The 27082-nt window shown below is 48.0% G+C and overlaps 1 protein-coding gene across 3 annotated transcripts in view; it reads left to right on the plus strand.

Moving 5' to 3' along the window:
* The window catches only part of AP3B1 (adaptor related protein complex 3 subunit beta 1), a 2001071-nt gene that overhangs the window by 1361350 nt on the left and 612639 nt on the right, over positions 1–27082 (plus strand). For all 3 annotated transcript variants that reach the window (XM_086960746.1, XM_086960745.1, XM_086960747.1), the window contains one exon: positions 18004–18079. In XM_086960746.1, the coding sequence (XP_086816872.1) occupies positions 18004–18079 (76 nt within the window). The remainder of the gene's footprint in view (positions 1–18003; positions 18080–27082) is intronic.

Below are 27082 nucleotides of genomic sequence, written 5' to 3' on the forward strand. Positions count from 1 at the left end.
GTCACCTAACTGGCAATTGTCTGTCCACTTAACGACCAGACAATCGCCTCTCTGATAGGTTACATACACACGGCAACTTCCGACCAGCGTCCGTTACCCACGCATTCACACATTCGTTCCCCCTATCTCGGTCCTGCGGGCGATCAATGGTACCTCATGACCCCCTTACAATGGTCGACAATTACTGTAGGTGTTCGATACACCAGAACCACTTAAACTCTCCTTGAGTCTAAGATTTTCACTGATTGCGCGCGCTCACAACTTGATCTCCTTTCACACTACAGGCACTCAACTCCGCTAAACAACACAATTCAACAACACAATGCACACCGCAATCTAACACGCATGACCCTTTTCATACTCACTCTCTTACGACCTGCTGCTTTCTGCCGTACCGTCACTCTCCGTCATTTTCCGTGGAACGCCATCCTCCGTCCGCGGTTCTGCGGACGCACATCTCCAGATCTCTATGGGCCTTGGGGAAATCTTAACCTATCCTAGATTACCCTCACTCCAGAAGATAAACCATCCTACTCTGCTACCAACTGGAAAGGCGGGATTTCTACTCTTGAATCAGAATAGCATTTTCTAGAATCCCGTCACAGGTCGACTAGACCTTTTTACCTGTCATAGAGTGTAGAAGGCAATCTATCCAAACAGTGTAACATCAACTTGAACGATCCCCATTCCTTTCCCCAAAGAACCACTGACTAAAGATCAAATTTTAAGATTTACTATAAAGCCAAAAACAGTTAAGTGTATACACACCTCAGCAAAAGGTTTAAGAGATAAACAGGCACTATACAAATATAATTTTACGGAAAAGTCTCAATCGACTAAGAAACAATACAAGTATCAGCTCCAAAATCATCAGGCTAACAAGAATTGCTATAACCTTGGTTTTAGTAGGCATCGATAAAGGAAGGAATAAATCCAGATTAATCTGTCCCTACACTATACTAAGTGACATCCCTACTTAACAAAGTTCCCCCTCTCCAAGGTGTCAGCCGTGGTGACTTCCAAAGAAGTACACTCACTTTGTTAGAACTTAGCCTAAGAACCCTTCTCGCATAGCAAAGCTCTCTGCCTGACCAACAACTTCCTTCCCCTCATGCGCATCTGCCCTCTCTCTCCCTCGGGGTGCGGTCCCTAATACAAAACCCCACAATATGTACGACACGCCCTCAGGTACGCCCCTCCCGCAGGTGTTGATTTTCAAATATTTCCACTACGACATCTTCTTCTTTGTCAGTTGAAAACGTCCTTGGGTCCCAGAGCCTTCTTCTCTTGAAGTTGCTTCCCTAAATTCCGCAGTCACTCCTCCATGTCTGGGACTACCATCCTAACACTCGTACACAATGGGCCCTTCTTTTACAATCTCTAGTTAACCTTGCACCTGCAAAAGACGGCACATACATCGGCTCACAGTTTCATGCTGTTTGCAATTAACTGTCTAAAAGCAACCTTCTGAAAAAGACATTTCCATGATTTAATGTCAAGTGAAACATTCTCAATCCGGCCTACACAGTTTTTTTCACAACTGGGCCTCTGCACGTTTCTGTGTATCACATCCTAACATGAACAATACATTTTCGTTCATTAAGCTTTCATCAATATAGCAAAATACATCTTCTAAATACATTTTCTAACTTAAGCACTTCTATCTCATTATATGAATACAATAATGAAATTCTAATGAAGCAGCTAATACACTAATGACTTATTGATCATCCCTTTTGGATTAATACTTCACTGCAAACAATATTTCTAGATTAGCGTGGCATTAATACTTTCAAAACACTTTGCATTACTCTATGTAAATTCTGGCACATTAATTCTTAGCCCTACATCACATTTAAACATGATTAAAGTCCTTTATATATGTGGGTGCTGACTACTCATGAATATGGTGCACCTCTACAATTTCGAAATTAAGTTTTGCGCTCTCTCAGTAACCTCGATGCTGGTTGTAAAGCAACACTCAGGCTCCTCTATTTCGAAATGTGAGGGTGATCTCTCTTGTATGCAGGGAGTGATTCAGGTTGGAAGAGTGGTGCAGGGGCACGTCTCTAAATCAAGTATATTATAAATGACAAGGCTCGATGGCTGAACTACTTCATTGATATCATACGGCGTCATTCCCTTATGTGTGGAAGCGCGTTAGCGGTTAACAGTGACCTCGGTGTTCTTAAATAACTCGTAAAAAGGAAATAAATAACGATATGTTACACTGGATGCTGGTTGTCAAACAAGAATCAGGATCGGCAATGTTAAAAAGGGAGAGTTTCATTTCTCCTTCTCCCTTACTCGGCCCAGCCGCTTTTTAGCTGACACTCGGCGGCGGTGGGCGCCATCTTTAGTGAGGCGGGGAGAGCGCTCTAGTCGCGCAGTCCTCCCGCCCTCTTCTCTACCCATATTATGTTCAGACTGGCCAGACGGCGCAGCGGGCTGGCGCAGCGGGCGCGCCGGATGCGCGCCGAAGCCGCGCCTAAGCCAAGCCCGTCTGCGCCCGTCCGCGACCGGAACGCGCCGGGCGCAGGGCTTGCTGGCCAAAAATCCCACACCATCAGGTATGGTAGCAACGATCTATATGCACTACGCCCCACAATGAGCGACCATTGTAAGGGCTGCCCCCCCCATTGACCTCCTCTCGAGCACATTTACATGTTTACATTGCGAGTGGAAGCCCCCTGCGCTAATCGCTGAGACATATGTATCGCCTTCCCCATTAAAGTATAATCCCATTTATTTTAAGGGAGGTCTTCTCAATGCCAGGTCACTATCCTGTCATTGCCAAGATATACATGACCTGATATTAGTACAGGATCTAGATGCTCTTTTCATCACCGAAACCTGGCTCAACGAGTCTTCCAATCCTGACTTGGCAACTGCCCTCCCTTTAGACTTTACCATCTTTAGGCGAGACAGACCTCTTGGGCGAGGAGGTGGTGTAGCACTAGCCATCAAGAAAACCTTTCTCTGCCATACATTTGACCTTGACCACCTTAAAGGAAGCGAGGGTATAGGCTTCTCTATTAAAATCAATGCCTCTACCTCCTTCTCGGGGGGCCTGATATATCGCCCTCCTGGCAATGCGACTCCCTTCCTAGAATCCTTAGATGATGTTCTCGGGGCACTCATGCTACATTATCCCAATTTTACTCTATTAGGTGATATGAACATACATCTTGAATCATGTGTTGACCCCTTTACCATTTCACTTCAACAATCATTAAATATTTTCGGACTATCCCAAATTGTTTCTGCTCCCACTCACCATGCGGGCCATACCATCGATGGCATCTGCTCCAATCTCATAACTTTGACTACGTCCTCTCCAATTCCTCAAATTTGGACTGATCATTGTTTCATTCCATTCGACATCGAGATACAAGCCCCTACCGCATCCAGCAATAAGCGCTCCCACCCTTCCTTCACAGTTAATTGGAGGAAAGTGACGGAACGCATCAAGCTGAACTCCCAACCCCTGGCCAAGGCCCCCAAGCTAACCGGAGACGTTGTAGTGAACTCCTACAACTTTCATGCCTGGATGGACCAAATTGTCTCAGATAATTCCAACCTCAAAGGCCATCAAGCGACATACCACAAAAAAAAGCCAAATGCACCCTGGTTCACCCAGGCCCTAACTAATAGCCATCTTCTTTGCCGTAAATCAGAAAGGAAGAGGAGAAAAACCTATGATGAGGCCGCAAGAATACTTTACGTTCAACAGAGGAAAGTATATCTCTCTAGTATAAAAGTGGCTAAAAGGGAATACTTTACTAAGGCTATAAATGAAGCCCATCAAAAACAAAAAACCATATTTTCTATAGTCAAGTCCTTCACCCACCCCAAAGCCCTCACGCCCGAAATTCCCCCGTCCGAAAATCTGTGCAATCAAATCGCAGATTTCTTTGTGGATAAAATCGCCAACATTCAGAGAGACTTCCCCCCCCCCCCCCCTCGATTACTCTCCATAAAGCGACGGATAACTATCCCTCCCTTCGTCACTTTAATCCTGTTTCTCTTCAGCAAACAGGCAAGGCAATTCTGGCCTGTAAATCAGGAGCCCCCACGGACTCTTGCCCTCCCGCCATTCTCCACCACCTTATTGAGGCAGTTAACCCCTGCATCAACACTATCATCAATAAATCTCTAGCCTTCTTCCAGTCGTTGGGCACTATCCCCGACTCTATTGTGAAGCCTCTGATGAAATAGCTGAACAAATCTCCTACAGATCTCACCAACATGCGCCCCATTTCATTACTACCTGTCCTAGGTAAGATCACGGAACAATTAGTACACCGGAGCTAAAAGCATTTGTAGAGACCCACAACATCTTGCATCCCCAACAGTCGGGGTTTCGCTCCGGTCATTCCACCGAAACAGCCTTGATAGAACTGTCTGATTCCATCAAGTTCTTGCAGGATGAAGGAAAGCAGGCCGTCCTCATCCTGCTTGAACTCTCAGCAGCGTTCGACACTATCTCTCACGTCATTCTGATTAATAGAATGCGAGAGATTGGCGTGACAGACACTGTTCTGGCATGGGTAAAATCTTTCCTGTCTAACAGGTCCCAGACTGTGTCTTTGGGTCCCTATCTATCCAGCGAAAAACCTATTTACATCAGGGGTGCCTATTAAGCCCCCTTTTCTTCAACATCTATATGGCTCCCCTTCTCGCTGTGATAGAATCTCACGGGATCCTCGTCACGTCATATGCCGACGACACACAACTTGTCGTCGCCATTGATAAAAAGTGTATGGACGCAGACCTGCGATTCCGTAATAGCCTCTCTGACGTCTTTCAGTGGCTGAATAATAACCACTTGAGATGCAACAGTGCGAAGACAGAAATTATACCACTGGGTAAAGATCTATCCTTCTGCCCGAAAGATTGGTGGCCCACAGGATCAGAGGCCCCACCCAGTGCTGTTTCCTCCGCACGGAACCTGGGCGTGCAATTTGACTCATCCCTCTCTTTCGACGACCACATCAGGATCACTGCTGGACGCTGTTTTGGACTTATTAAGTCCTTAAAGAAGTTCTTTGACTTCCTCCCCATTGCCGCTAGGAAATCAGTCGCGGTAGCCTTAATACTCTCCCGACTCGATTATTGTAACGGCCTAATGGCTGGAGTGAAGAAGTCCACCCTCAGGAAGTTACAGAGTATACAACATGCAGCCACTAGACTGGTCCTGAAACTCCCTAGAAGGTCATCAGCTTCAGCAGCACTAAACTCCCTCCATTGGTTGCCACTTCATAAAAGAATCCTTTTTAAACTTTTACTTACCGTCTTTAAATCCATGAAAAACACAGGTCCTCACTACCTTACTAAGCGCTTCACACACTACAATCCCACACGATGTCTGAGATCCTCTGGGACCAATCTCACCACGATCCCAAGGTTCAAGTACAAAACCAGGGGCGGGAAATCCTTCACCGTCCTGGCAGCAAGGGCATGGAACAATCTACCCGTTAATCTTAGATTAATTGAAAAGGAGAGTCTTTTTAGAAATCTCCTTAAGACCTGGGTGTACCAACAACCAGACATCTCTGTTCTGGCAGCCATTTAGATCCAGATTTTCGCCACGTATCACCCATCACACACAAGCATGCTTAGCGCTGAGATGCTCCTTCCGGAGCGAAAGTTTGCGCTCTACAAATACTCATAAATATCAAATATCAAATATCAAAGAGTGATCTCTCTTGCATGCTCATGCATGTGCGCGGGGATTGCTGCGTGCAACTCCGGGCTCTTATCTCGCTCGTGTGAATACTTGGACTGGCAAGCAGTCCGCCCGTAGGTTTCGCGTTGATGATAGCTGGTGGGAGGGGGCGTGGCCTCATCACGCGGTGCCGCCGCTAAGTGCTGGCTGGAGGCTCGTCACTCCAATAGCCAATGGGCACTCGGTCGGGACTGTGTTTTTTTATTTATTTATTTATTTATTTACTTATGCAATTTTATATAGCGCGGACTTTACCAGAAGGTGTCAGAGCGCTTCACAGAAGGACCAATAATGATATACAGGAACAAAATACTAAAGCAAACAATAAGTTACATGGATCAAAAGTGACACTGGTGAGCAACCAAAATACATGAGGTAGCAATCGGTGCATTATAGGAGAAAAAAGTGATAAGGGTGCAGGTTACTAAACGTACAAAATACAAGTAGAGGTATAATACTGCAATAGAAGGCAGACACTCCAGCACAATAACAAACGGTACGTAGGCAATCGTGGCACTTGTGCAAGTATCTAAAACAAACAAAATGTGCGAGGTAGCAAACAGTGTGTTACAAAACAAAAGTGAAGTGTGCAAGTTCCAAAAGGGTACCATACACAGGTATTGGGATATTACTAAACATTTAAACTACCAGAACACCCTGGGGAGGAAGTACCAAAAGTCTGGCCAATAGACTTTCCAGTAATGATTCCGCAGAATTGGCAATGGTGGGATTGTCTGTCGAAAAAGGTGCAGACATGCGCTGGTGGTCTCTTGGGGTTACAGATATAGTATCTGTGGATACATGGTACCTTAATTGTATTAGAATAAAAACAAATAACATAGCTTGAATGACTATGAACATGTAGCAGGTAGTAATCAAATTATCGAATTGTCGAAGTGTATGAACACATTGATACCTGGACTTCCTTTGTACATGGGAATTTCGGAGTTATGTAAATCAATGCATCCTGTCTAGTACGATGTGAGAGCATCCCAGATACAGTGATGCAGATCCTGGATAAATACACAGATTAGACATGACTGTAATAGGAGATATGATGCATCTTAGAGGAGAGAAATTAAAGTATCCAATTATCCATACGTTTAGGCTTCATTTATACATGTGAATTACGGTATAGTGTAAATCTTTACAGCTTAAGTAGAACGGTAAAAGAGCATGGAAAAATATCAAATCATGACATGGTTATACATACATCGCTGTAATAGGAGGTATCATGTATCCTAATGTTTCATGTCTAAAAATAATATTATTGCATCTCCTGAGTTCATCAGCATCTATATGGTGCATGGACAGCATAGGCACATATTATCATGCGGCACAGGATGGTGTACGACCTCTAGGTCTGGGTCATAGTAAGGTATTCGCATTGGACAGTTATTCGTGCAATATAGTGATATTTCCAGAGAAGGCACTGGCCTTACAGTGTGTGATGATACTGAATCTCATGGGCTCATATCACAGCCTAAGTATAAACTGGAGAAAAGTGTTATGAGTGATGTCATGGCTACTCTAGGCGTGGTGTAGAGGTCTAGGTGCTTACTTATTTTGATTGTAGACCCGCCATTTGTGCATACGTGGCGTCCAGTTTGTTTATACCATTGGTCACCGTATCCACCAGAAGAAGTCTAAGTGCATCCACTTGCATTCCCTGACGTTCAAGATTGAGCTGAGATCACCACTTCTTTGGCCTAGGGATACTTTCTCCAACTCTAGCCATTTGAGTACTTCAGGGGTATGTTTTTGGGTGCAAAAATGTTCGACCAAGGGGGCTCCCACTGTTTGGCATCTGATTCGACTGCAGTGCTGTAAAATCCACGTTTTCACCTTTTGTTTGGTCTGTCCCACGTACATAAGATCCCATGGGCATAAGATAGCATATATCACATCACTGGTGTTGCAGTTGGTGTGTGATTTAAGGCTGATGGTCTGGTTTCTGTAGGTCAGGGTCTTGGTTTCTAAGCACATTGAGCATGCTTTGCATTTTGTACATTTATAGTGGCTTATTAGCTCCGGTACCTTCCCCATGTTTAAAGGCGAGCATCGGAGTTTCAGGCATTTCTATGGTATCTGAGACCGGGTCCCAGTGTCTGTTAATTGTCCTTTTGATGATTTCATTGCTCCTTGTGCAATGTGTAGTTACGCATATCATCCTGTCTTGTCCTGCGGTACGTTCTTTGGGCATCAGTAGATCTTCTCTATTGTTGTACCAGGCCCTCTTTCTGGCTCTTTTTACCAGTCTGTTAGGGTATCCTCTCTCTTGGAGGCGGCAGATCAACTCATTTGATTCGTTGAAAAAGTCTTCTTTCCTTGAGCAGTTTCTCCTGATCCGGAGAAACTGCCCGAATGGTAAGTTATCCCGGAGTCCTCTTGTGTGAAGGCTAGTATATCTAAGCAGTGTGTTTCTCTCGGCTGGTTTCCTGTATAGAGTGGTATACAGTTGATCATCCTTGACTTTTACACTGATGTCCAAGAAATCAATGGTGTCTGTCATATTGCATGGTAAATTTGATGTCTTCAGATTGTAAATTTGGCCAATTGAAGAATGATGCTAGGTCTTGTTCCTCTCCTGTCCATATGAGCAACACGTCATCGATATACCTTCGCCATTCGGTAATGTTGTTATATATAGGTTGACGGGTGACAATATATAGTCCTGTTCGAAATTATCCATGAAAAGTATAGCCAAAACTGCGGCAAAGGCAGCCCCCATTGCCACACCTTTGCTCTGAATGAAGAATTCAAAAAAGTTTTTGGTCATTGCCACCTCCAGGAGCTCTATTATGAATTCAGTTGTTACGATGGCGGGCTGAGATCTTCTTTGCAAGGCTCTTGTCATTGATTCCAAGGCTGGTGATTGTGGGATGCTCGTATAGAGTGAAACGATGTCCATCGTGACCAGTATTTGCTTGCTCTTGTCAAACACCATCTTATCAACCAGGTTAATCACTTGCATGGTATCTCTCAAATATGTTGGCGTTGTTTCTGCGAGCGGTTTAAGGAAGAAATCCACGTATTTGCATACTGGCTCCAAGAGAGACCCACAGCCTGATATTATTGGTCGTCCTGACAGTTTCCGTTGGCTCTTGTGTACTTTGGGTAAAGTTTAGATGGTAGGAATTCTGGGTTGGTTCATATTGAGGTATTCATATTCCTTGTTGTTCAGGAACCCTGCTTCCTTGCCTCTTTTTGTGATGTCTTGAATTCTCATCCTAATTTCTTTAGTGGAATCAGCCCTGATCGCTGTATAGCTGGTTCCATCTCTCAACTGTGAATAGATCTCCGCTTTATAGTCCTGGACGTCTTGCATCACAATGGCTCCCCCTTTGTCCGCTGGTTTGATAACAATCAATTTGTTATTCCTCAAGGTGTTAAGTGCTTCACGTTCCCCTTTGGAGATGTTGTGTTTCACGTATGGCCTCATGGCGCTGATCTTCATCACATCCCGTAGCACACCGCTCTCATATGTCAAAATCCTGTGAGAGATGGAGTGTGCAGGTGGCATAAATGTTGATGATGGGCGCATTCCGGTGAAAGATGATGAGGATATCGGTAGGGTGTGTTTAAAGTAGTATCTCAGTCGTATCTTCCGGAACAATCTGAAAAGTTCTGCCTTCATGTTAAACCGGTTCACATGAGAGGTCGGTACAAATGACAGTCCTTTGATTAGCACGCTCATCTCCTCTGTTGAAAGTTCATGGGTTGATAGATTAATGATGGGGTTCTTCTGGTTTACCATCTGTATGTTCATCTCCTGGGGTTTATTTCCCCATGGTTCTCTTGCTGGAATCTCACTTGCTTGGCGTTCTGCCCCTGTTGTCTGCCTGTATCCCAGTTTTGTTGATTCAGGCCTCATCTTTGGCGCCTGTTCCAAGGGCCGCCTCTGCCCCTCGGTGGTCTCCAGTTGGTATCCTCTAAAAAAGTTTGTTGTGGGCCCATTGGCCAGTCTTGTGGTGGTTGGTACCATTGATCTTGGTATTGGTAACCACTGCTCGGTCCTGCATGCTCGTTGTCACTGCCTGTGCTGTAGGATGAGTCTGAGAAGTTGGTGAATCTTCTCCCGCCTCGGTATCCTCCTCTGCCTCTGTAGAAAAAACGTCCCTGGTTATCTTGCTTGAAATACTCTTCTTATCGTAGTATTGAATATCTTTGGCCAGTTTGTCTACTTTCTTTGCTTGTGCTTCTACATTGAAGTCTTTCAACGTCTTCTCCAACCATTCTAGAGTTTCTTTGGCATTGGCAATTGCAGAGTGGCCACTGATCTCTTGTCTGAGGTCTCTGATTTTTTTGGTGAGTTGTTCCACTTGTTCCCGTGCTGTTTCCACCCCTAGCACCATCCAATGTCGCGAAAAATTGTTTGCCACAAAGCTGAATCCTTCTTTAAATTTGGGGTTATCTACAAAGATCGCAGGTTTGTTGCGGACCTGTAAGCCAGCCGGTATGATATTAGCCTGGAGGTACTTAGTAAGTAGATGTCCATGAAGTCTAGTGCGCACCAGTTTTTTCTCTAAGCATTCTAACTTGTTTATCTTTTCCTTTAATGAAAAATCAATGTTGGGAGTTTTGGATGATAAAAATGTAGTCCCTGAGTCCCCCCTCTATCAGGCTCTTAATGTATTCTTCAGTTAAAGAAAGAGTTTCATGCTCATTCATGATAGGACCCTTAATTAGTGAACATTTAATCAAAAAGAAGGAAAAACCCTCGCAAGAAGGAACTTGTTCTGAGAGTGTTGACTTAGAGACATGCCCCTGCACCACTCTTCGAACCTGAATCACTCCCTGCATGCAAGAGAGATCACCGTTACCTTTCGAAATAGTCAAGCCCGAGTGTTGCTTTACAACCAGCGTCGAGGTTACAAATGTTTTGCTAACCGTTACGTTATTCATTTCCTGTCTTACAAGCCATTTTTGAACTAACACTAAGGTCACCACTAATCTCTGTTAACCGCCAATGCGTTTCCACGCACAGGGGGATTCACTAAAATAATTCAGCTATCGAGCCTCTTCTTGTGTAATATTCTTGACATAGAGGTGTATCTTAGGTCATGCTGAACAGCGAACCTCGGCACCCCACTTCTAACCTGAATCCCGAGGGGTGAACATTTGATAATTAGAGTATTTTGCATGATGCAGTTTTTGACACTTCTAGGGTATCTACAGTAATTGGAGACACTGTTAACCTTGAATATCTGAAAGAGACACGTTAGTGATAGATTCCTTACCTTAGAATATCCCCAGGCGTCAGACTGGATCCGGAAATTTTTGCGTAGCAGTACCCTTGCGCGTCGGTAGGCGTCGTCTGCGGCTCCGCGTCAGTCGTCGGCGTCGTGGGCACTGTGATGACATCGTCCGAGTACTTAGACGCCCCCTCCGCGTGCTGACGTCAGTTCTTCTTTTTTCCGTGCCAGCTAGCGCAGATCTGGAAAAAGTTGTACCCAGGTCACTTTTTGACTAACCTTATGAGATCCTTTTTGATCCATTTTTCGAAGTCTATCGACTCCGACGGTCCCGGTAGGGATGCCCGGGTTCAAGCCCTGCACCGACTGCAACCGACTGATGTCGGTTACCGACTCCCATCGCCGGTGCCTGCACTGTTTGGGCCTGGACCACGACGACAAGTCCTGCTCCGACTGCCGGGCTTGGACGTCTAAGGCTAGACGGGAGCAGTCCCGTAAGCGACTCGAGCTTCGGCAGTCTGCCCGGCGCCGCTCGAGGTCCTAGTCCGAAAGGAGGTCGAGGGGACCGGTCGTGGGGCCGGAGCCCCCACAGTTCCGGGAGTCGTCATCGGGCTCGAAATCCTCAGGTAAGAGGCACAAGAAGTCGAAGAGGCACCATCGCTCTTCTGAATCGTCCCGACCCTCGCGCGACGTGGCCGGGGGTTTGGGCGACACCTCCCACGCGGCTTCGCAGGAGCCGCAGGTGTCGCGGCCTTCCCCTACACCCGCCGGTCCCTGGGCAGGACGCGACGCCGGGGGAGATTGCGGACTTCCTCATGGCCATGAGGTCGCCCGCTCCTCCATTGGGTTCCGCGGCGCCTTCGGGCCAAGCGGATCCGACTGGGTCCCCACGCGGGCCGGGTGCTTCGGCACCAGCGCCGTCCAGGTCCCACTGGGTCCGGTTCCGGATCCGGGTCTTCGCCAGTCGACCTGACGACCTCGCCGACGCCGGCCCCCTAGGGTGTCGTCCCCGACGCCGTCCCTGGACGCCGCTGGGAGATTTTTATTTCAATGACCCGGCCCCATCCTTTGAGCCTGAGTACCAGGCTGTGGGTGATGAGGACGATTGGGAGGGGTCTGAGGACCCTCTGGCACGTGAGTGTCAGTCTTCTGTGGACTGGACAGGAGAGCTTGGGGAGGCCAGTGGGTTGGACACTTCGCCTGACACTGGCTTTGTCTCCCCTCCTTGCGTGGCAACCTGGGTTTGGGGCTGCTTATAGCGTGGACTGATGAGGGCGGCCAAGGCCCTGGGCCTTGAGCTCCCCGTCGCGGCCGTGAGGACTAACCTCCTCACTGAGGTCCTTAAACAGCAGTCAAGCTTGGCCGAGCCTCTGCTGCTGTTTAATGAGGCCTTGTCAGACGTTCTTTTGGGCACTTGGTCCAGGCAAACCACAGGACAGCCTGTGGATAGGAACGTGGCCAGACGCCACCGCCCAGGCCTCCAATTCCCAGACCGCATTCCCGTCGGCTCCCCCCAACCAGGAATCCAAGAGGTACGAGAATTACGGAAAAAAGATATTCTCCTCCCTAAGTTTGGGATTGCGGTCCGTTAATACCGCGTGCCTCTTAGGCCGCTACACCCACGCTCTGTGGGACACAGTCGCGGATGTGCTGCCACACTGCCCGTTGGAGGTACGGTCTAGACTCGGCCAAGCCCTGGTGGAGGGCCGGGATGCGGCACGGTATTCCATCCAGTGTAGGCTGGACACTACCAACTCTCTGGGCAGAGCGATGTCAACGACGGTGGCGATTCGTTGTCACGCCTGGTTGAGGTTCGCCAATTTCTCGGCCGATGTCCAAAACACACTTATGGACATGCCGTTCCATGACCGTCGAGTCTTTGGGGACAAGGCAGACCATGCGCTTGAGCGCTTTAAGGATTCCAGGGCTACGGCCAAGTCCTTGGGCCAAATGGGTGCCTTTCGCTCATTTCGTGGCCAAGGAAGGGGCGCCCCCACACGTGCTGCAAGCCACGCGCCGCAGACTAACATCCAGCGCCGTGGCGGACGTGGAAACTGCCGTGGCGGTGGTCGGGGTTCAGGGTGAGGCTAGTCAACACCTACCCCTGCAGCATCCGCCTCAAAATGTTCCTAGTCCGTGCTTTCAGGCCCATGTGACGCCAGTTGGGGGCAGGGTTCGCCATCACCGCGACCACTGGCGCACCGTCACATCGGACAGGTGGGTGCTGCAAATCGTCCGAAGGGGCTACTCCCTCCCCTTCGAGACGACCCCTCAAGTAATGCCACGGCAACACCACCGCGTATCGGGGGATCATTTGCGGCTTCTGCAGGAGGAAGTTTCGGCCCTCTTGGCCAAGGGGCCATGGAGCGCGTTCCTGGGCCAGAAGTAGGGTGTGGTTGCTACTCCCACTACTTTCTGGTACCCAAGAAGGGCAAAGGGGGCCTACGCCCTATCTTGTATCTACGGAACGTCAACGGCTTCCTCCGGAAGGAGAAGTTCAAAATGCTGACTCTGGCTCAGGTCTTAGCTGCCCTGGACCCAGGAGACTGGATTGTAGCGTTGGACTTGCAGGACGCTTATTTTCACATCCCCGTCCTGCCGGCCCACCGGCGCTACCTGCGGTTCATGGTAGGCCACGAGCACTTTCAGTTTACCGTGCTCCCCTTCGGGCTTACCAGCGCCCCACGGGTGTTTACGAAAGTGATGGCGGTGGTCGCAGCTCATCTGCGCAGGTTAGGAGTTTCAGTCTTCCGCTACCCCGACGACTGGTTGTTGAAGGCGGGCTCGCCCCAGACAGTCATCAGCCACCTCCAGACGACGGCAGACCTCTTGCACCAGCTGGGGTTCTCCATCAATGTGCCGAAGTCACACCTGTGTCCGTCTCAGAAGCTCCTTTTCATTGGAGCGGTTCTCGAGTGGGTGCAGTTTTGGGTTTACCCACCCGAACAGTGGGTTCGGGATATACAGGCTCTGATTCCACTCTTTCAGCCTTTATCCCACGTTTCGGTCAGGTTGACGCTGCGGCTTCTGGGGCTGATGGCTTCCTGCATCCTTCTGGTGCATCCCACCCGTTGGCGATGCAGGCTCTGCAGTGGGACCTGAAGTTTCAGTGGGTCCAGCATCAGGGCAACCTGTCTGACCATGTCCTGATCTCGGAGGGCACTGTGAGACAGCTGCAGTGGTGGCTCACGGACCGCGATTGGGTCAGCGGCATATCCTCCTTCCTTCCCCATCCGGAGCACGTTGTTGTGAGGGAAGGCCACATGGGAGAAGCGGATATCAGAGGCCTCTGGTCTCCGGCGGAGTCCCGGTTCTATATCAACCTTTTGGAGCTACGGGCGATTCGTCTAGCACTGAAGGCATTTCTCCCCTCTGTCCGGGGGAGTGTAGTGCAGGTGTTCACGGACAACACCACCGCCATGTGGTACTACAACAAACAGGGCGGGGTGGGGTCGTGGACCCTCTGCCAAGAGGCTCTGCGCCTCTGGCAATGGCTGGAACATCAGGGCGTGACCCTGGTGGTTCAACACCTGGCGGGTTCTCTGAACGCCAGGGCGGACGATTTCAGCCGCCGGTGCATGATGGATGGCGTCTAAAATCTGACGTGGCGCAAGGTCTCTTTCTGCAGTGGGGAGAGCCTAGGTTAGATCTATTCGCCACTGAAGAGAACGCGCAATGTCATCAGTTCTGCGCGTTGGAATTTCCTAGGCAGCACTCGCTCGGAGACGCTTTTCGTCGCGAGTGGAGTTGCGGTCTGTTGTACGCCTTTCCGCCTATTCTACTTCTGCCCAGAGTGTTGAAGAAGATCAAGCGCAACCGGACACAAGTCATCCTTGTGGCTCCGGACTGGGCACGAAGGTACTGGTATCCCGAGCTACTCAGTATGTCAGTCGATCCCCCGGTTCGTCTGCCTCTTCAGGAGAACCTTCTGTCGCAGCAGCAGGGGACGGTCCTCCACCCGAACCTGTCCAGTCTTCACCTCCATGCTTGGAGATTGAGCGGCGACAGTTGAGGCCATTTGACTTGCCTCCTGAAGTCTGTAACATCATTCTGGCAGCCAGGCGTCCCTCCACAAAGTCAGCATACGCCTGCAAGTGAAACAGATTTGTGGCATGGTGCACAGCAAACGCTGTGGATCCTCTCTCTGCCCCTCTTTCTGAGGTTCTCCTCTTCCTTCTTTCTCTTGCCCAGCAGGGCTCTGCTCTGGGCACTATCAAGGGCTACCTTTCTGCCCTTTCAGCCTTCCTAAGGCTGCCTGACTAGCCATCTTTGTTCAAGTCTCCTATTGTACATCGATTTCTGAAAGGCATCACACACACGTTTCCACCTGTTTCCTTCGTCATGCCTCAGTGGGACTTGAACCTGGTTCTAACTTTTCTGATGTGCGCTCCCTTTGAGCCACTTCACAACTGTCCTCTCCGCTTTCTTACTCCGAAGACTGCTTTCCTGGTTGCCATCACCTCTGCCAGGAGAGTGAGTGAGCTCCAGGCCTTATCCTCTAAACCTCCTTTCCTTTCAGTCCATCCGGACAAGGTTGTGTTGCCGACAAGACCCTCTTTCCCCATCGGGCAGTCCATTACCTTGTCCACCTTCTTTCCGCCTCTGCATCCCTCGAAAGAGGAAGAGAGGCTCCACCGTCTGGACCCAAAATGTGCGCTCTCGTACTATCTGGATCGCACACATCAGTTCCGGGTGGATGACCAACTCTTTGATGGTTACGTGGGCGCTAAGAAGGGAAAGGCAGTGCACAAGCGGACAATCTCGCGGTGGATCAACTTGTGTATCCAGGCGTGTTACTCTTTGGCTAAGAAGAAACTCCCTGTTGGGCTGAGGGCTCATTCCACTCGGGACAAGGCGACTACAACTGCCTTGGGCCGAGGAGTGCCATTGTAGGACATTTGCCAGGCAGCTACGTGGGCCTCGCTGCACACGTTTGCAAGACACTATTGCCTGGACAGCCGAGTCCGGAGGGATGGCTTCTTTGGCCGTTCCGTCCTCCAGGACTTTCTGGTGTGATTATTGGTTCGCAGACCCACCATCGGGGTTGGTATTGTTGGAGTATCTATTCTAAGGTAAGGAATCTATCACTAACGTGTCTCTTTCAGATACACAAGTTACTACTTGTGTAACGATATATCTGTAAGAGACATTAGTTAGTGATAGATTCCTTACCGACCCACCCATCCTCACCGTTTCTGCGAACCGATATCTAGGGTTAAGGTCAACCCCTTTCAGGGCCCTAGTTTCATTGGCACCAGTGTTGGTTTTTAGCATGGCTCTGCGTTTCTGGCGCGGAAAATTTGTGTCTCAAAACTGACGTCAGCACGCGGAGGTGGCGTCTAAGTACTCAGACGACGTCATCACGGCGCCCCGACGACGGACGCGGAGCCGCAGACGACGCCTACCGACGCACAGGGGTATTGCTACGCAAACATTTCCGGATCCAGTCTGACGCCTGGGGATATTCTAAGGTAAGGAATCTATCACTAACTAATGTCTCTTACAGATATAGCGTTGCACAAGTAGTTACTTGTGCATCGCTCACCTCGCCGATGCGGTGTCACTACAGCATGTGCAGCGATCCGTGCCTGCAACCACGCCTATTATGGGTCAATTAGTGATATCCCTGACGTATAATCCTATGAATGCCACGCCATATTGTTCATTAATACTGACTACTTTGTCCCTGATGCACACCCGCTGTCTCTTATCCACAGACCCTGTCCTGTTGACTATTTGCAACGCCCATCGGGAGATTCACTGCCCCGCATGACTGCTTTCGGCAGAGTGAGTTTCTGTACCGCCTACATAACACATGAGGTTCTATGAATGTTTTCACCTCATTGTAACACTGAGACTTTATATCTCACCACAGATGTCTAGGAGCCATTGAGTGCCCACTAGGATCATTCATCGAATGCTTCTTCCTACCACAAGTAGGTTACAATAAGGGTACCTCCTTTCCTTTTTTCACCACATTATACTACATGTACTGAACCATTTCTGTCACTTGTAGGTGCTCCCTACACAACTGTGTCCTGATGAAGACCCCACACTGAAGAACAAACCACCCTCTCTTGAACAGGGGTCGAAACGTAGACTACCATAGGAATAGAATAGGCCTATTAATATGTACCTATGTGTTATGGATATATAGTGGAACTATGGACCGATACTAGGCTGTGAAGGTTTTATTGTATATAATTGCAATTGTGCCAATGTCACAATACCTTTACCCTGTCCGTCACACTCCTACTCACTCCCATTACCCAAAATACCTTCCCTGTCTCTATCACACTGTGAGCACTGTAAATATTACATGCACTAGGATTACATTGAAGTTGATACATGGAGTAATACTGATGCTTTGAATTACAAGAGTATTTAAGGAATGTAGCATGTATGAAATTAAAATCCTGTTTTCTGTTGAATAGAATCTGAATTGTTTTGTGGTGAATTGTTTGTTTTTTCATGTCAAAATTTGCAAGAACTACCACAACCATTCCTTGAATGTACTGTAATCTTGACCCAGGTCAGGTAGTTTTACGGGTTAACCCCGTTAAAACTCAATACCATCAGTACAGCTGGTGCAGAAATTCACTGATAACTCCACAGCCATGTGGTCCTTCAAAAAGCAGGGTGGTGTGGGGGAATTGGACCCTATGGTAGGAGCCCTTGCACCTCTGGAAGTGGCTGGTTCACTAATGGATTTTCATTTAATCTGTATATGCCAGACCAAACAGCCTAGAAAGTAGCTGATGTCAGCATTCATCAGTAGCACTTATTTGCAGCTCTGCATGTCACTTTTAGCGTGGAACACAGTTGGTGGGGAGCTGCATGATGCCACCTACTGGTTCGTAGAGGAGCTGCTGAAAAATGTGCAGATCCATTCTAATGCCCGAGGGAGTATTCACAAGGTGAGTAATCTAAGGTTAGCTAGAGTATCTTCAAGAAAGGTCGTTACCAAAGTAAGTAACTTGTTCATCATTTCCTTTTCTCTTTTCAAATGATGAGTATTTGTAACTTTCACAAACCAGTTGTTAAAGCATTACATAATACAGGTCACTACTGTTTTAACAGAAAGAAGAAAAAAAGCCACCACACAAGAAAAAAGAACCTCAAAAGCAAGAGATTTCACTTCTTGATTTGGACGACTGTAAGTGTTCCGTTTATGAGACTTTGGTATTTATTTAATATGTAGCTCATTCTTTGCATTTATCAATGTTTCCCTGTTATGGCCATTAATATTTTGCTGTTTCTTGATAGGATTACCAACTTTTTCTTACTTGGTGCCAACGACCAGAACTGACTTTGTAGGTCTCTCCGTCTATCCACTAATCGCTTTTGTTTCCTTAAGCAGCTTAAAACCTGGAGGTTTTCTTCTGCTCCTCTCTTCTATATTGTCTTTGTGCCTGATTGATCTAACATCAGAATACCCTATTGGTCAGCATTATTCTCGGAAATCTCCTTCATTCAGTCTAAACAGTACTGATGGATACCACTAACCGCAGATTCCACACCTTCAGATTATCCCCGGGTGACCGACTGGATCTAGAAAATTGTCAAAAGCAGTGTTTCCTCTCACTGGTAGGTGGCGTTTTGTTGCGCTACATTGGCTGCATACCACACTGGACGTGACAGAGTTTTGCCACATAATTACGCCAATCCTGCATGCTGATATCGGTCCCTTTATTTCTGCACCTTCTAACACAGATCTGGAGCTCTGCTTCAAACTTGTGGTGTTTTTTGCAACGTTTTCCAAAAATCATTAGATAGTGTGCTAGGTTATTTTTCCTACTCCGAAAACTGCAGGCCTCAAACCATGTCGAGACTGTGAGAAGCAGATGCCATCACAGACTCCTACAAAATATGCCTGTGGTGCCAAATCTCTGACTGTGACTGCAAGTTATGTGACATGTGCCCTTATGCACCTGAAGGTGACCTGGGAACAGGAGGCGAAACACATTGCCAAACACACTGCAGAGGTCTCAGTCGAAGAACAGGTCTTCCTCTCGGTTCAGTTTGTGGGCCCTGTTTCTATCATAAGTCAGTTCCTATGAACCAATCATTTCGCATTCAAAGTCATCGGATAAGTTGAAGTGCAAGCGCAAACTCACAAAGACGAAGTGGGAATCAAACCCATTCCCACCACTCTAGTTTGAAAGGGAATGTGCAAGGTTGTCATGGTAAATATACTTCATAGTACCTTATTTCAGAGCCAGTACTGCAGCTGGTCACGAAGTACCCAGAGTTCCCCTGGCTGTTGTCCACTACTCAGCAGATAGCAGCCTTCAAGGAGGCCATGCTTCATATCTTAATGAGAGTCAGACTCCTCCTGGCGTGCCTACAAGCCCCACTTAGCGGCAGCTCGAAAAGAGCAAGGAACATCTAATGACCTTCTCGCAGATACCTCTCTTGTCCCTGAAGAAGATCTAGAAAAACAAGGCCCAAGTCATCTTGGTTGCCCTGGACTGGACCAGCTGAGTGTGCTACCCAGAGCTCCTCAGCCTGTGTTTTTTTTTCCTCTGCTCAGTCTCCTTTTTCTAGATGACCATATTTTTCTGTGGCAGGGCAGAGATCTGCATCTGAATCTCACAAACGTTCACCTCTATGCATGGAGATTTAATGGTAGCGGTTAAAGGCATTTGAATTGTCAACTGAGGTGGTGGATGTTAGCCTTGCTTCTAGACACCCTAACATGAAGTCCATATGCGCTGGTACAAAATAAATGCTTGGTGTGGTACGCACGTGCATTGAAAGGTTTGGCCTTTCAAGTCTAACTTTTCAATATTCTTTTGACTCTTCTCTCCTTAGCCCAGCAAGGGCATGCAGTGGCTATATTGAAAGGTTAATTATAATGTTTCTCTGTGCAAATTGGACCAACCATTCTTGTTGAAGTCACCTGCTGTAATGTGTTTTATTAAAGGTTAGACCATAAATGTTTACTTCCAAATAATTTGTGATGCCCTAGTGGACCTCAACCTAGTCTTGACAGTATGTACATGCTTGCTATTTAAGCCTATGCATCACTACTTCTTGAATCTTTTGATGCTGGAATGTCTTCCTGATCATTGTCACGCTGTGTGAGGGACTGCAGGTGCTGTTGGTACAACTGCCTTACACTGGTTTATTTTTTTTTTCCAGAAAAGGTGAATGTTGAGTGCCTTTCCTCCCTTTTCTCTAACCCCTTGGATGACTAGAAATTGTGAATGTTCTTTAAATAATTGTTGCAGACCCATGGTAGTTAGTGAGATTAGCAAGGTGTTGTCTGCAATTAGGAGAGCTGGCACACACCCTATCTAACTTGTGGGCATCTATCTTTCCTTTGAGTAGGGACTCAGACATACCTCTGCCTCACCCCTCTACGTACTGGATTTTGGTGAGTTAGTTGCCCTTCTCAATCCCATCAAACTTGGGCATAACTTTCTTAGAGAAGCCTCATTAATAGGACTAGCAGTGCTTCGGGAACCCCCAACCTTTTGAGTGAGACCCATAACAGCCCCTATGGAACTAGTTCGGAGGCAGCTCTTAGGTCTAAAGATATATATAAGTGTGTATCTCTCAACTTAGTGTATTTCCATATAATTATGATGAGCCTGTGGTAAGTATTATTGGGCCTTGTAAACGACTTGATGGTACTAGTGTCTCCACTTTCTATAGTTTAGTATTAACTCACCAACTCCCCTGTTTTTATGGTTAAACTGTGTTTTATTTTAATGACAGCATTTATTTATGGAGGTCTTAACTATTGTGATATAACATTACCTACTTATTTATTTATGTACTGTTTAATGGCTGAAATTCTAAATCATTTTTGACTATGGGTGGAAGTATCCATCAGAACAGCCAGTTACTATCCTTCAGTAAAGCTTTCTAGTAAATACTATAATCTCATATTCCTCCCGCCATCTAACGTTCCCTTTCTGCAGAATAGCCTCGTTAACATTTCAGTAGATCAGAAGTTAGTTATCGACACAATTTAACCAAATTGTTCTACACTCTGCCCCTGAGGGCGGGGAAAGAGACGATTAGCTGGGCACCGCTTATATAAGCCCGCTCTGTCACTTCCAGTGTGATAGTAGAGCGGCATAATGCAACCTGCCGAAGTTTCGGAGCACTGCTATTGAAGTTCTCTGGATCCAGTACTTTTTCTTTAACCATCTCTTCAGCTGAAGTACTGTTGAAAGTGATTGTACCCTTTTCTTTCTTTGCTGCAGAATGTCTGAGTCTGAAAAAGGGTTGCTTAGGCCCTGTAAGATTTGTGGAAAGTCTTACAAGGCCTAAGGTTGTCTTGGCTTCAGTGGACAGCGACATTGCATTTGCTGGTCAATGGCAGCTTTCCTGCCTTGGTAATATTGGATCTGGCCTAGATACAGTATTTCATACAATACTCATTAAAAAAAAAGCTTTGTGAGGCCATTATTGAGAACAAAGGATTAATCAATGGCCTTCTTCTTAAAGGAAAGCTGAAAGCTGTACAATGTACTCCAGTATACCTCTACTTTCATAGAAATTAAATGTGGAGTACCACAGGGTTCCTCACTAAGCCCAGCACACTTTACTGTTTGGGCCCCTTTGGCAAAGGTAATCAATTATCAATTCCTTTGGCCCGTTCTTTTGATACTCTGCCAATTGTATCCAAAACCTGTTACAACATGATGGCAATTAGGAACTCCTTAAGTCTATCTTTCAAAACTGTATGCTAGCAGTGGCCAGGTGAATAAACACTAACCATCCTTAGATCAACTCTGATAAAATTGAGATCGAGAACATTTTATTTGGCTCTGTTAGCTCTTAATGTACAATGGACTGGTGGCCTACAGAACTGGAACCTTCACTTGGGCCAGTTACAACTTTGATGAGCTTTCCTTTTCAGTGCCTATTTAAAAAACAACTTCTCCAGTATTGTATCTTCTATAGATTTACGTGCTTGAATATTCCCTGTCGTCATGGTGGGAGCCCCATGGTAACAATGAAATAGCAGTATCAAACTTTAAACTTAATTTCCCTTGAAATTCAGTAGCATTTAGTAACCATTTAACATCATTAGAGAACATCCAAACTCCCGCCAATCACAGCAGAGCCCCTGAGTATCCATTCCCTGCAGGGCCACCATACCTCTGATTTTTTCCAGCACGTCGAGTGTTAGGGAGTCTCTCTGATCTTCTCAGTTACAGTGTTTCTACCTTGACCCTTTCAACTCCCAGTTGGCAGTTCTTTTTCTTCAACCATCTCTTCAGCTGAAGTACTGTTGAAAGTGATTGCACCCTTTTCTTTCTTTACTGCAGAATGTCTGAGTCTGAAAAAGGATTGTTTAGGCCCTGTAAGACTTGTGGAAAGTCCAGGCTTTTCTCTGAGGATCCACATAAGGAATGCCCGCATTGCTTATATCCGGATCATAAGCCCAGAGACTGAAAAGCGTTGTGGAACTTTCTCTCCAAAAACCCTCCGGGATCGAGTGAGGAGAGGCCTCATACCTCTTCAAGGAAGAGGAAGGAAGAAGATTCTCTGTCTGTCCAAAAAGATCTGAAAAAATCCAGATCTCAGAGCAAGCAAACAACTGTGGAAAGAAGGGCTAAAAAATAGCAGCCTGATCCATCTCATGCCCATCATCTGGCTGTGCGCCTCCACCTGCGCCGCATAGTCCCTCACAAAAAATCCATCCGAGGCACTCTCCGTCTACCACCTCTGTCTCCTCTGGATCTGGTATGCCGTCCAAGGTATTATCTACTATGTCGACGGTCAGAACAACGATGCCCTAGGGTCCACGAAGACTGAAGTGATGGCTGCGGCAATTGTGAGGAGTTCAACATCAACAAGAGCCTCACCATCAACTGTGCAGCTCGGCGCAGCGTCGTAAGTGAGCGTCTCAATCCCGTTGACGCGCGCAGTCATATCTTCGACGATACTGTCTATGACCTCATCGACGGTCCAGTCGATGAAGGGAAGAGACATACCCTTTCCAAAGGCAATTACTTCTCTTTTGCAGGACTTTTCCAAGATCTCCCCACTGCCTCCCACTCGCCTCGTGGACTTCCAAGAATAAGTGGATGAGGGCTTTTATGGTCCTGCATATAGCCCTTTGCAATGGAGGGTCAAATGCCATGAACTTGAGGATGAAGAAGTACTGGATGATCCTTCTGCGTATTTGAAGGGTGAATATTCCTTGTCTGACACAGGAAGTCCCAGCATGCAACGCCTGGACACTTCAGGAGCATTATCCTTATGAGGAGCAGGAAGAGAAGTGTCAGTTGAAGCCCTCCATTAACATCCCAATTTCTCTAGTCACAAACTTAAGTCTGATTCTCAGTGACTATTACAAGTGTTTCCCTGAGGCCAATGCTACTTAGAAGCTGCCGCCTACATAGGGGGAAGATACCGTCATCTCAGATCAGCAGGCTATGCCTGCGCTGCCGAAACAGAAAACCTTACCGCCCTTGCAAATTCCTGGTCAGGTGCTGGATAGTGGTGCCCAGCAGCTACAAGAGGGAGAGCTGCATTTGGACCCAGATGTCAGATACGATTGGAATGACTATGTGGCACACACACTGCCTTCGCCCACTCTGCATATGGCTGATTCTCCACCGGTGGATAGCGGTGGTTTTCATGAATTTCTAGAGCGGGCATCAAAACATTTTGATCTCCCCATGCCGGTCAAAAGACGGAATGTGTTTATACAACTTCAAGGCCTCTACGCAGCGCTCTACCAGAGCCATCCCCTAGTGGACTTCCTATGTCAGGAGGGCCTTAAGCTGATGAAGATTCCAGCTTCCGTTCCGGCTGTTATCCCAAAACTGGGTAAGAAATACAGGCCACCTGAAGACTCTCCTGCGTGTCTCATTGGCCTTCCAAAACCTGACTCCTTTATTATGCAGGCCGGCCAAAGAAGATCCAAAAATACTACATCGCCATGTGCTGCCCGACGGCTAAGGAAAGGCGCAGGTTGGATAATATTGGCAAGAGATTATCGTGCTTGTGGCAACAGCCATCGGGCCTCCAATGCGCTGCCTATCCTCAGGAGGTATGACCGGCAAATGTGGTCTGACATCTCCCCCTTGCTGGAATATCGGCCCGAGGAATAGGAAGGAGGCTAAGGACATACTTTCAGAAGGAGAGAGAGCCTCATCGGAGATCATAGATGTGGCAATGGACATCTCTTCTACTGCCTTGAGGCAAATGGCGGGTGCGGCCTGGTTGGGTCCCCCCTACTGTCCACGTGGAGTCATTAGGGTGCGGCCAGGTTTGGTCCCCTCTACGACCCACGGCGCCTCTGGTGCGCAGTCCCGCTGGGCTCCCTGTGGCGCTCCAGGGGGTTGTCGGTGCTCATAGCCCTGCCTTGAGCACACCCTGGGCTTCCGGGCAGGCGGTCGGTGCCGTCCGGCGCCGGAGGTTCGCAGGGTTGCGCCGAAAGCTTGCCTCGCCGCCCCCGGTGCCTTCTCCTTCTTTGAAAGTGGAGCTTGTCATAGTTTTGCACTGGGCGGTACCGACTCGATGCCGGATGCAGCTGAGTCTGCGTCTGAAGAGGCACGATCAGCGCCAACACGCTTTCTTTTGGCACAGTGTCAACGCTGAGTTCTAAACTTTTCTCTAGAGGCCTCTGGAGAAAGTTCGACGCTGTCCTCTCGCCCGCGTCGGCGGAGGTATTGTTGCCAGTGCCCCCCTTGGAATTTGTGGAGCCTCCTTAGGGGCTCCTAGATCCGGCAGGCTCTTCGCCTCCTGAGGAGCCCCATCAGGATCCTCATTCTTTAATGGGGCTCCTTATGTGGGGCGTTGGTGTCTTGGGAGGGTCAGCTTACAACCCTCCCCCACTGATGAGCTGTTGCTCCCTCCGCGGAGGGCTACCGAGGCTGGTGCAGCTTTTTTGAGAGTGGTCTCATTGGCCACCAGCATTTTAAACATGCAAGCCACTTCTGCCCCTGTCTGTGGACCCCTTGCTTGATGTCCTTCACCGTGGGTCCAGCAATGTGGAGTTGCTTCTGCCCTTTGAGGCTTCCCTTTATGATGCCCTTTTGGGTATCTTCAGGTGAACCGGTGGCTCGTTCAGTTTTGAACCGCCCTCGTTCAGCTCCACATGATCCGGTTTGTCTTTTTGTGCATCCTGATGTGCAGGGGTTTGTGTTGCATACTGACTTTCCTTCCCTGCTCCCTCTAATGCTTCCTCCCTCTCAGTAGGAGTCCAGATAGCTTAAGTCATGGGGTAGGAACATCTTTGCATCCACTAGTGCAGCCCTACGGTCCTTAAATACAGTGTGTGTTTTGGCTCGGGTTACCTCTGCCCTGTGGGACTCTGCATAGTCTTTGCTTTCTGCCACCTCTGAAGGTGCTCTCGTGGATCTCCTTCACCTCCTCCGGGATGGATGCGACTGAATTCACAATCTGATCAGCCTTAGATACTGCAGATTCTTTGGGCCGAGCTATGTTGGGCTCTGTTGCTTTACGGTGTCACGCCTGGTAGTGAGATAGCGTCTTCCCTGAAAATATCCTGGACCGACTGGTTGACTTTCCCTTTGATGGGACTTTGCTGTTTGATGCTCACGCCGAGTCGGCGGTTCACTGGTTACTTGCGGGCTTTCGTTCTCCCACTTAGGTCGTCTCAGGCCTATCTTCCATGGTGTTTCTTTTTCATTTCGCATCCTTTAGATGCGCTCAGTTTTTAGGTCTCGCTGGTACTGCATCTGAAGGATGCGTCCAGCTGGAGACTTATAGCTGCCCGTCTCGTGGGAATGAGGGACAATAGGGTGCCACGCGCTTCTCTTGTGCTGGATTTGACTGCGTGCACGCGCATCCACACTCACAGATGCGCACATACACAGCCGCGCACATACACAGCCACACGCATACGCAGGCACACACACACACCCCCCCGTCGCCGCCGCACCTACACACACACACTAGCGCCCCTACATGCACTCACAGAGACCCCCCCACACACACACCAGCGCACCTACACACACGCACGCACACATACAAAGACCCCCGCCGCCATCGCGCGCACACACACACACACACACACACACACACAAGCGCACCTCCCTCCCCCCTAGAACTAAGCCCCACTTACCGCCATTCGGAACTTCTGTAGCCGGGGCTCTCCCTCGGGCATGGGAGCCCTGCTCTCAGGCACTCCGTGGGCGCGTGCGCGGGACTTCCGAAGACGGAAGTCCCGCCCAAAGGAACTGGCTCAAACGCGCATGCGCAGTGACCAGCCGCTCCAGCCAAAGCAGCTCTGCGCCTCCTCGCACCTGGCCCATACGAAACTTGTTTAGTAAATGTCTGCCTTCTTCCTTTTCTAAGGGCAGTCTTGTAAACCCTACCCTTTAGTTGCTGTAAATTAATCCATCAGTCCTGTGTTCATTTGCTTCACATATCCTACGAAAGGGAAAAATAAAAATACAAACTCGGTCAATTATTAGTGCAGTAAAATCTAGGATGCCCCCGAAAATCTACTGCCTGTTGGAATCAGGCCGTGTAAATACTGCACCGAATGCACAGAGACAGACATTCTGACTTCAGATGAGAGACGCAGATACCTTTAGACAGACCCCTTCACACCAGCTGCTGAACTCTGTGCTCGACAGACTCGCCACGTCCTCGTGCCTCTCCATGGCAACTGCTCTTTCTCTCCGTGAAGTGGGTGCTCCTATTTACCTTTTGCAAAAAAAACAGCTTCAGCCGGCCTTGCGAGCGAGTCTCGCAGTGCGAACCGGAATGTGCTAACAGAGCGTGAAGAAGAAAAATAGGTCAGCGGGCACACTTAACCGAGCTCCGTACACCACGGCAAGGACGCCCCGATGTCTTGCGCTCTTATTGAACATCCAGAAGAGAGCTGTTTGGGGTAAACACGTCACACTTCTAAAATAACAGTCTATTTGTAGGTAAAGAAATGCCAGTTTCTTAATGCGATCCTAAGATGGGCTACCTTACCTACCAGGACCCTGACGATAATGCGGTTATGAAACCTGTCTCCGACATATCTCTAAATTCTCTTCGACGCACTGGTTCAAGGTTCGTTTAGGAGGTCCGTGGCAGAAAAGAAAATGTTCAAGTATCATTTGTATTAGTTTGCAGCAGATAGACGGGTATGAGGTATGCTATTATATTAGAAGACAGATTGCATATTAAACTAGAGCTAATGGGAGAGACGTCACTAAAACAAACC

The sequence above is a fragment of the Lissotriton vulgaris genome, chromosome 3_1 (assembly GCF_964263255.1).
Source record: "Lissotriton vulgaris chromosome 3_1, aLisVul1.2, whole genome shotgun sequence".
NCBI lineage: Eukaryota > Metazoa > Chordata > Amphibia > Caudata > Salamandridae > Lissotriton > Lissotriton vulgaris.